The sequence below is a fragment of the Topomyia yanbarensis genome, chromosome 1 (assembly GCF_030247195.1).
Source record: "Topomyia yanbarensis strain Yona2022 chromosome 1, ASM3024719v1, whole genome shotgun sequence".
NCBI lineage: Eukaryota > Metazoa > Arthropoda > Insecta > Diptera > Culicidae > Topomyia > Topomyia yanbarensis.
This window is the reverse complement of record NC_080670.1, coordinates 175,525,252-175,536,275: the sequence shown is the minus strand read 5'-3', so window position 1 is coordinate 175,536,275 and position 11,024 is coordinate 175,525,252. Positions and strand designations below refer to the sequence as shown.

Below are 11,024 nucleotides of genomic sequence, written 5' to 3'. Positions count from 1 at the left end.
CCACTCCCAACTGAGGCCCAGTAATAACTTCAGTTAGCCTTCTTTATTCCCCTTCTCGGCTATCAAACGTACCTCTGGTGAGGGCCTTTCTTGTTGCTGTGCGAGCATGCTCACGCTACTGGGATTAACTTTGCTTGGTTTTCGATCCTTGGCTTCTTATCATAACGTGGAAACCTACCACAATAGATCTAAATACTGGTCGCAGTGGTTCGTCTCCAACAAAATGTGAAAACCTTCCTTGATCGGAGTTCTAAAGGCATTTGGAAACTATGAATAGGATAGAGCCCTAGATAGAGCCTATTTAACATAACTGCGCCAAATTCGTGATTGAGCGAAGACATTGTACCTCACGTGGCAATCGCGTCTGCCAACCGATGCGTTTGATCCTGCTGCATGCGGGGGACTATGTACGGGGAACGTGCCATTTGAGCCAATATATTCTGATTCCTGTACCAGCTCCGAATTATGTATATTTTACCTTGTTGGAGTATTCATACAACGATGGTGGCAAATCAATCTGATGGTTTTGCCCATCTGCAACGATTATGGGCGGATGAGCTTGCCGCTGCTGATTTCAACCCGAAAATTTATACAGACTATTTTGTTGCTTACGGCCTTCGGTTTTAGCGGTTTTTGATGACTTTTCTGTACCGTACCGTTTTTCATATGCGAATGCTACTCGTTACAGTTTGACTCGAAGATGCACCAGAACGACCTGCAGCAACAAATCTGTATCGGCACGACTAGGGTTACCAAATAGACTGAGAGCAAATTAAGGACATCCCTGCCAAATGTTTTGCCAGTTATGTTACTTGATCCAGAATTCTGAAAAAAAACAGTCGAAAAACGTTGTATCTCAATCGAGAAAAATTAGAATAGTATAGTGCCAATACCGAACTTTGGCCAAACCTCATATTGAGCTATCCAACAAATTTTGGTTACTTCTGAGTAAAACAAATTTTGGTTGCCATGAGTCGCAGAGAGTATGCATTACCAAATAAATCGCTGGAAGAAATTGAAATTGATTCTTTTGGAATAAAGTTGATCTGAATAATTCAATACAGGGTGATTCGTCATGACGTTTTTTTTAAATCTAGTAAAAAAAATTGAAAAATGCAGTAAATTGCGAATTGTTTATTTGTCAATCAAAAGAACCTTTTTTGCCATTTATTGTTTGAAAACAATTTCTTTTAAATGTTGACCATGTTGGAGATTCAGGTAGTCCATTCGTCTGGTCCAACTTTTGATGACGGATTCGAGTTGGTAATGTTGGTTTCCAATGCTTGGGGATGTTACCGCCGCTATGTTTTCTTCACTGCGTGCTGGATGTGGTCGATTTGTTCGCTAATCATCCAATAACGAGTACTACAACGCTTACTTTTTGGTTGTATGGTGAATAGTTGAGTCAGTTGGCCGATTATGTCGACCATATTATGGACGGAGTGCACTAAACACATTTCCCATAGATCGCTGATTTTCGAAATATAGTTGAATAATTTGAAGATGGTGAGCCAGTGTAAGTCGTTCCATTATGAAATGGCAAACAATACTAAACTACAATAGCACAACAGTTTGCAGTTAGTACCCGTTAACTACTGGAAAATGCCCTGTTAAAAAACTTCATGTTGAACCACCCTGTATATGCCAAGGTTTAAGACTAAAATTAAGGACATTTGAAGTAAAATAAGGACGCTTTCCAAAAACCTCGAAAATAAAATAAGGACGGTTGGTAACCCTAGGCACGACTCAAAGGCAATCTTGAGGGAATCGTCCAGATCTTGACCCGCACTTAGCAAACTCTCGAAGAGATCCTCCATTTCAATCAAATTACTTTCCAAATCGTCACCTTCGAGCAGGTTCAGGCTGCCAAGTTCCTTCAAGAGGGAAACTTTCGATGTCACCGTGACTTTCTTAGTACGATTTTAACTGTTCCCCAAAATCCTTAGCAGTTTCAACTGCTTTCACAAGGCTGTATTTCGTCAATACCCAGCCCCATGGTAGCGCAGGCCTTTTTGGTTGTCTTTCACTATTCTTGCCACCTTTCCTGCCGGTCAACCGCACACCGCAATTCAACGTCATCTCCATTCTGAATTTCCACGAAGCCCAATAATTATTCTTGTTGTTCAGTTTGGTGAACTATTTGATCGCATTCGTCCTTCTATACCAATCGATGATATTCGGCAGACACGAAGTCTCTCACGATGTTTATCTTCTTCGCTCCGGGGTTGAGCTGGCAGTACGAATAAAATTAATCATTCTTCTTCTACTTCCAATTCTGTTTATTTTCCGTCGGCCTATTTCCGCTACGAGGCCAAACACCGACGCCAGAGAGGTGACACTCCCACTATCTGGATTGGATATCGACTCATCAACTCATGGACCGGGGACCACCGGCTTTATTTCCCTTCCGAAGGAAGGCGTTACCTCAGATTTTTGTCGCCTCTGAAAAATCTCAACGACCTCGACTGGGATTGAACCTAGGGGCAGATCACTTTAAGTATGTAAAACAAATTTGCATCACATTTAAAAAAATGCATTTAATTTCCATTTTTGCAACAACTTTGCACTCCCTTACAGAAAAGTTTGTTTAACAAACGTGCTACGCTGATCCACGCTGTTCGAAGTTTAGCTGAAAATTCGCGTCATCGAAGGTACGGTGTCGCCATCTACAAAAGTTGTGCCTGTGGGTGATGCAAATGTAAACAAATGATGTTAATTTTTCGTCAGTTTTCAAATGGACCCTTTTCAAATTTTCAAGAATATTGAGTTAAGTAAATAAGTGAAAGGGGTTAAATAGACTTCCGTTAAACCTTTCTACTAAGCCACCAAACATTTGTCAAACCTTTTTCGCAGAAAATATGGAATAAGAATTTCACGTTTTGGCATAGCTTTTCCTCTTGGTTAATTGCAAATTGTGATTTTTAATATACAAATATATTGAAACGTGATTTTAATGGTATGAGCCAAAAGAACATCAGCCCAATAAAGCATAACGGATATAGCTTGGAAGTTTTTTGCTAGAGAACGTGAAGAGAAGTTCTCATAAACTGGTCGAATTTCACTGAACGTATAACTATTAAGACACTCGTGGTTTTGAACAGAAGTATGAAAATTCGGAATCGACCGAATTTTGTCCTGTGTGTATTTCTCCGGATGACAAGCGGAAATATCTGCCCAGCCAAAAACTATCTAGATAGCGTTCATCTGCTCAAAACCCACCCGTGTTTCTTTCAAGCAAACAATATGCAAGTATATAATCCTAAAATCTTATTCGTCATTACTGTGATATCCTCTTCGTGGTTAAAGACATCCGTCTGCGTTGCGTTGCGTTGCGTTGTGACGATGATTTTGGCGGATTGCACACTGACTTCATCATGTTTGACTGCTGATTATCTAATAAGAGTTGCTTAGGAAGTGGTAAGTAGGAATTCATACCAATCCGACCCATATTAAAACCTCAACAGCATGATAGCCATCATTGCCGGCCGCCCCCATCTCCATCGTTCACGGGGAAGGATAAAGGATAAGGTAGACAGGAAGTGTTGATGCTCCACCTACTTAACGGAAGGACGACGATTCATCAGACTCTTCCATAGGTGTCGCGGAGTTGGTGGTTTGGAAGGGTATCAGGTCTAGGATTCGCTCCAAGCAAACGATGCGACCTGTAAAGCATATTTTATTAGGTAGTTGTTTAGTTAGTCTTCGAGTGCACGATCACTCGAAAAAGAGATGATCTTGTTTAGTTTTTGGTTATTTTTAAACTCTGGGCAGCCGGCTACCGAGAGTATACTATGTTCCCTAAACAAAAACAATTTGAACTCCACACAGCCGATCGTGGGAGTATTGCCTGGAAAAGCTAATCTTATCTGCGTAATGGGCCGGATCACTATTTATTGCAACAGTATTTGGACAGAACTCGCTACTTCTTCTCTACGATATATTTATTGGCTTGAAAACTACCAAGTGACAGCATATTATACTGGCAAAAATAGCGCGAGATGTTATAAATCAAGGAAAGTATTTCTTATTTTCCATATCGGATTGTTTGTGGAATACAAGTATACGAGCGATAATACCGAACACTGAAGGGAAATATAAAGGATTGTTAATCTGATGCACGGGCTTGTTAGCAATAACGGAGCTTTAAATGAGGTTCATAAAAACAGACGCGGCGAATTTTCAATACGTATTGAGCCGTGTTCATAGATACTAGTCAGATTAGTCGTATTGGGGCTAATTTCCGATCAACTATTCATTTTTACGGCAATGTTTTCTCGACTAGATCTGTTCGCACCCTCTCATTCTGTTCGCACCCTCTCATTCTGCGGTCTAAGGACCAAATGTCATCAATAGACTTAGAATCGCGTGGAGGCATGAGATAGGAAACTTGTAAGAATTTTACTATCCCACCGTTTGACTACCAGAATGGATGGGAGAACAGTAATACTAGCAAATACCGACTACCATAAGAGCGGTGCAAATTTGAACGAGTGACGTAGAGTACTGCACTGAAAAAAGGACCAGGAGTGCGATTTTACGAAGTTTTAGCTTCCGATGGCCCTACATTTTCTGACAAAGTGAAGTTCTTGAATGTTGAGATTTTTATTACTGTTTAGAAAAGCAAAAGTATCATAAAGCTAGTGTCAGGCCTTCATGAGACCTCAAGAAGTCACTTTTGGAGGTATTCGTAAATGTAGATTTGTCGGTAGACGGTTCCAAATATAATAGAAAAATACCTAATTTAACACAACTACAGATCACTTGCAACATAAAAAGCTTTTTGTGAAATTCGACAGCTCCATCTTAGGCCAATTCAATAAATTTCCTGCATGAAAGTTTCCATTTTTTAAAAACGGTTTTTAAGCCAAAGCTTTGGAAGTTAAACCTTGGCGTGGAAGTGCCGGTATATTAATATATTCTGTTACTTAGTGTAGAATTAGATTTCGTCATTTACGGCTAATATACAACCGCCAGAAGAAACTTAAAACGTTGGTACACAATCAAGAAAGGCGAATCAGAAAAGGTATATGTCAGTGATTCACTAAATACAGACTGGAAAGAGGGTAATATGGAAAACCTTAAGGTCCGCCCAGATTAAGTCTTCGGTACGGAACAAAACCTCGGCCTAGGAACTCCTAGCATGTTGTTAGTCGCCGTGGTTAAAGACATCCGTCTGCGTGGTTAAAAACTGCCGATAACCTGCACATCAGTATATTTTTCATTTTTTTCCATATACATTGATAAATGTGGCCAACGAAAAATACACATTTCTCCATAACAAACTAATTGTATTGAGAGAAATTTTTACCATAACTTGGATACATATTGCTTTTCAATCTGTAAATAAAATGTTGGGCGAAAAGGTGAATTTTCACTACTTTTTATCATTTTGAAAACTTATTTGTTTTTTGCTTCACAAAAATGCGTCATGTTGAGGACGCAAAATAAACATGTTCTACGACATTTTTTACTTGTTTCTTTACCAAATTAGCTCGTTCAATGATTTTTGTTTTGATTTGTACTAACAATTTCATATATTTATGAAAAAACCGTTGAAAACGTTTAAAATTATTCATTTTCTATCATCCATTTGTTTACATGAACTTCACGCACACAAGCTGTCAAACTCAGCTTCGTAGTCGCGAACAGAGTTTTTAATAGTAGAGTTGCGTAAAGAGGATTGGCAACATTGGAACAATCATTGATCTATTTTAAATTTTGGCAACCTTTTATTTTTAGTTAAATTTCAAATGACTTCACCCGAACGCTTCAGTTAGAAGTTAACTTTGCGCATTTAAAAATTTAAAATAAAGTGTTTAGTTTTATTTTGTACAAATCAGTACGATAAATAACATCGTATAAAGAATTTAATCTTTTTCCGGTTCTCAACTGATCCGCAACTAAGTACGAAATGCATTGATTTTTGCCGCTTGCCGTCTGATTAAGGTGTGAAAAAAACAGTCGAATTTGCAGCGTAAGATAAATTTGAATAAGTACATATGTATAAGTGGAACGCATATTTGTCAAAATTTTAGCTGCACTTTAACCAGAGACTAATCGAGACTACCAACTTACGAAATAGTACTTCAAATTTCATGGTACATCGTGTACTAGATCCTTTGAAGTAATAGAGAAAGAACGGTCCCTTCAGTTTTGCCAACCTTGACAAATAAATCTGACCATCGAACTTTCTATCAGGCTCGTAAAGTTGGTAGCAATTGTTTATTGTTCGTTGCTAAGTTCGTTTCTAGGATCGTTGCTACATGCATTTGTTATTGTTTATGAGCAAAAATGGGTAAAAGTTTTTAAATCATGCAACACCACCGAGATTGGGCGATATAAGCTCGTTAAATAGACTAGGAAAGTTGTCAGAAGATTAGTAAAGCGTAAGGGAATTAAATACTTAAAGGGGGTTCTACTTGTACTCGTAAAGGGCGAAGAAATAGTTAGTATTTTATTGATAGTTTTAAGCATCTAATGTTGACAGTTTTTCATTGTAAAGGAGTTTTATGAGATCAGATGTTTTGAGATAGTTTGTAACATTAAAACCGATAATGAATTTTTGCCATGCCAGAGACCTTATGACGCATTAAAAAAATCGGAAGCAAATTTGGGTTGAAACTTTAATTTTTCGGATTTTATGACGCACACTCAATTTCTGATCTTACGACACACAGCTTATGCGTCAATGTTCCTGATGTTGCGTGCCATGCCAATGAATACGTAATGGCATCCGCAATCTGCTAATTTTGAAAAAAAAAATCCTAAATAAAATATAAATAAAGAATCTATCACAACCGATGTCAAGGACTATACAGCACTCTCCAAAGAAAAGCAAAGCACTTTCGATTATAAACCCGTTTTCTGTTTGACATTTCGAGGGACCCTCTAGTACAACTTGAGCTAGTACCTCTTGAACCATGAGAAACTCGTGAGTCCGCCGTCTCAATTAGTCTCTGCTTTAACTATGAGAAATACCTTCATATTTCCACTATCGGTGAAAGATTATTAACACCACCCAGAGCTGTTTCGGTGTTTGAAATAGTGCCAAATTTGAATATCAGTGAACAAATATTTTTTTAATAATTATGTCATTAAGCAAAATATTCCTGGTTTTAAATAATGTTAATATTACATCATTGATTTTTTTCTCATAACTATAATCACATAATAACGATACTCCCCACGCATACGAGCATTGTTATTCTTCGTGTCCGATAGGTAGACGTTTTGAGTGTTCAATAGGTAGATTTGCTTCAGTCTTTACGCAACTGTTCTTTATAAACTGTGGTCGCGAATAGGGCAAGTTTTTTGACGTCTTACACGCAAAGCAAAATACATTACACGCAACGCAAAATATATTATGAATTTCTATTTTGATGGAAAGAAATGCATCTAATTTCGCTGATTTTTAAAAATGCATCACAAGTGATCTGCCCCTAGGATTGAACCCAGACCAAGTGGGATGGGCGGCGGTCACGCTTACCACCCAACCATCGGCGCAGTCAAAATTAATCATCGACCGTAGTTGCTTGACAGTTTTCGCCATTAAGCAATCCATGAGATATTTCTGAACAGCTGATTTAGAGAGATTCACTGAAATGTACACGCCGCACCAAGTGCTTCCTAAATGCCGCTGTAAGGTTGCCAGTAAGTTTTTAGTGTAACTAGCACTTGTACTTGCTTTTTGCGCTTGAAATTAAGGAATGTAGCGGTAGTAATAAGCCTCCCATTTTGGTTTAAACGCAAGGACAGATTTTAAAACAGAATTTGATTGATTAGTTTAACTCATTTCACCAATTTTATTAACTCTGTAATCTAAAAAAAACTTGAATTATACTGAACGTGGTGAATTTGGCACCACTTGCACCTGGTGTAATCAACCTGCACAAAACGTTGCATAACGCAGGGCTGTTTTTTGGAACATGTGTTATCATTCAGCCCTTCGTTATGCAAAATCGCCATCAGCCAACAAAAACTTTTTTTATTGAAACAATGAATAAATTTTATTGAATTCAATAAATAAATTTGTCTCCCGACCAATAATTTTATATATTGAATTTAATCCTTTTTTATTGAACCTACAAATATTTTTTCTGCGTGTATATATGTAGCATGTAGTTAGAGCATTTTTGAAACCATATTAATACAAAGTATTTTGAAAAGGGTTTTAATCATAATGCATCTCTATTAGTTCTGAGTATCGCCATCCTCGTCGTTGGACGCACCATGCATCACAAACCTGTAAGTTGTCTATTTATTCTTCTAATCAGCGTAGGAGATGATCACTTTATGTTTGAATGTTTCGGATGATTTGAAAAACCTTTTTATGGGTATCTACATTTTATTAGTCAGCATTCTACATATAGCATTTATGTTATTGATAGTTTCTCAAAAAGAAGTAAAATATAAACAAATTTGCCGGCTAGGCACAAACGAATTTGTACCTTTATTGCAATAAAATATATAACATTAATAACAGAAACGGCATTTGCTCGAGGTGGTATAGCAATTAGAACTCCAAACACTCAGCAACATAAATGTTATGACATATACATTACTGTATTTTCTGCATTGATCATATTTGTTATCTGCTGCCATTTTCAGCAAAAGAAAATACATGTAATACTTTAAGCGGCATTTCACCGCCGGACAATCAACGATCAGATGGAGGAATGTCTTAAACTTTATTTTTCACCTATGTATTAGGATGCCACTACTGTGGGACGCGTTTAAAATATCGGAATATAATTATCGATCTTGGCGCGATGCTTCTGAGCGACACATTCGGAAATCCAAACAATATTGCGACACTCCTGTTCCTTAAGCTTCAGATACGAATAGAACACCCCGAAATGGAATTGCTGCATGAAAGCATACACGTTCAACTTAACGTCGTGCTCATAGAATTTATCCTCCAGCGTTTTGTCGCCCGGATTGTTTCCGGATCCGTCGAACAGCGCAGCATATTCAGCGTAGTACTCGGCTACGGCTTTGACCTGCTCGTAATCATCGGCACGGGCCAGTGCGGCCAGACCGTCCGGGTTCATTCGACCGCAACGCGGATACAGCTTGGCCCGATCGTCCTTCGACAGTTCCGTTCCGAAGGAATTGATCGTGATGATGATAGCACGACGATCGGCTTCGAACTATCAATTACTATATTATAGCTAACACAGGTAGCATGACATTAAATAGTGAATACTCACCGCCAAAATTTCGCACATGACATCAGCCGTCGTTCCACCGATATTCTTGCAGAAATCGTAAAACGCCTCCAGATAAGCCTTGTACAGGGTGTTACGGATGATCTCGATGTTCATCTCATCCAGATCCTGCTCGGAAATGCAATCGACGAAGAAGGGGGCCAACGGTGTATCGACCAGCACGGCGTTGTACAACTCGGCCGGAGTTGCGGCTACGTGGATAGCTTCCATCTGCTCGAAGCTACCGAGCGGATGACACTTCGGGATCAGTTCCGAAATAGGACGTTGATGTAACGTGCCAGTAATCAGCAGAATGATGTTATCAATCATGTAGCTGTAAGTGATGAAGTCCAGAAAAGTGGACAACGGTTCAACGGCGTGGTTGCGCATATGCTGAAACTCAATCACCAGTTTCTCGCGCAGTTTGTCGTCGATCACAGAAACTGCCAGCGGCGACGGTTCGTTGGCCAAAAATTGACCGTAGTCGGTGCCCTGCAGATGCAGCTTTAAATCTAAAATAAGTAAAAGTTGGAACATTAACAGATTATTTAGTTTATAGATTTCCATGCCATATTGGCCTCTTTCCTCTGATTTATCACTATTTATTCATTTTGTGTCTAATATTGCATTTCTAAAATCATTTTCGAAAGCGTTTCGAAAGAAATCGAAATCAAAATTCAGATACGACTTTCATATAAAAGCAGCCTTGTTAATTAAGATACAGAATAATAATTCTACTTGTATAAAATACAACAGTTTGTTCAAAAAATTAAATACAACCATATACAATGTTTTAGCATCTTCACAAAATAAGTTGAAAAACTGAAACACCCTAATGTGCATCGAGTCACCCCTCGTCGTGTGACTGTCATCGTCTCTGTTGTTCCTTTAGTGAAGAGGTCATATGATCAACCATGATAAAAATCATTCGAAATGGAACTGGCTTGATGAAATTTATGAATTTCTCCTAGTTAATGCACCAAAATGGTCTTTTCAACATATGTTTCGGTTTTTAGCCCTTTTAATGCTCGTAAATCTACATCTATTTACCTTCAAGAGTCTCGCACTGGACCAGATTCAGGTAATCCGACTGCTTCAGGATTCCGCACTTGAATCCGCGACACAGGCCCTCCAGATAGCCACCATCAATGTTGAACATGAAGCCGGGCATTTTCAAGTCGAATTATGTTTCCTGGAACCACTAAACACTTGCTAACAGGGCTGACTGGTTGATGGACCTACGAAATTTTCTCCGACGACAAACAGCGACTGACGAACCTCTGACTGAGAGATTTGCTTCTTCTCTGACCAAAGTGTCATATGACTATGCGCGAGAAAACCATGGACGTAGTTACAGATTCGTTTCGGAAGATAAAATGGTAGGGGTTTGTGTGTCAGTTGTGACGTTCATCTGGGTTATCGAGTGTGAGATGTACTAAAAGTTTTCCAGTGAAAACACCACGGTGTCGACGAATTCGAACAGAAATTGAGGGACTATCGTTGGGAATTTTTTAAAATGATTTTCCATTTTTTATGGAGAATGTTTTGGGCTTACCGATGATTGTGTCTCACATTTGATATCAAAATCAATCCACACAGAGTGAAAAAAAATTCTTGACAGGCACATTTGTAGTACATTTTATTTAGGTTGATGTCCCACATTGTTAACCACAACTGTAAATCTGGGTTTACTGAAATTTACAGCGAAGCCGATTCTGGCTTTATTTGGATGGTATTTTTTTTATTAATTTAATGCCATAATTTTATGTTTATTTATTGTATCATTTCTTACTTGAACAGTAAAATTGATTGATAGTT

The 11,024-nt window shown here is 38.5% G+C and overlaps 1 protein-coding gene across 1 annotated transcript; it reads right to left on the bottom strand.

Annotated features, from left to right (window-relative positions):
• Positions 1-8,324: 8,324 nt before the first annotated feature.
• LOC131682015 (V-type proton ATPase subunit d) lies at positions 8,325-10,525 on the bottom strand. The gene is made up of 3 exons (XM_058963156.1): positions 10,257-10,525; positions 9,210-9,718; positions 8,325-9,149 (listed from the first exon to the last, which is right to left on the bottom strand). The coding sequence occupies exons 1-3, from the start codon at positions 10,375-10,377 to the stop codon at positions 8,733-8,735; spliced, it is 1,047 nt and encodes a 348-aa protein (XP_058819139.1). The 5' UTR covers positions 10,378-10,525; the 3' UTR covers positions 8,325-8,732.
• Positions 10,526-11,024: the final 499 nt, after the last annotated feature.

What these genes read in the sequence shown, in the direction of transcription:
- LOC131682015 (XM_058963156.1), bottom strand. Translation starts at nt 10,377, where the DNA reads ATGCCCGGCTTCATGTTCAACATTGATGGTGGCTATCTGGAGGGCCTG. An exon ending in CCAGTGCGAGACTCTTGAAG is followed by an intron (nt 9,719 to 10,256) that starts GTAAATAGATGT and finishes TACTTATTTTAG; the next exon opens with ATTTAAAGCTGCATCTGCAG. An exon ending in TCATGTGCGAAATTTTGGCG is followed by an intron (nt 9,150 to 9,209) that starts GTGAGTATTCAC and finishes AGTAATTGATAG; the next exon opens with TTCGAAGCCGATCGTCGTGC.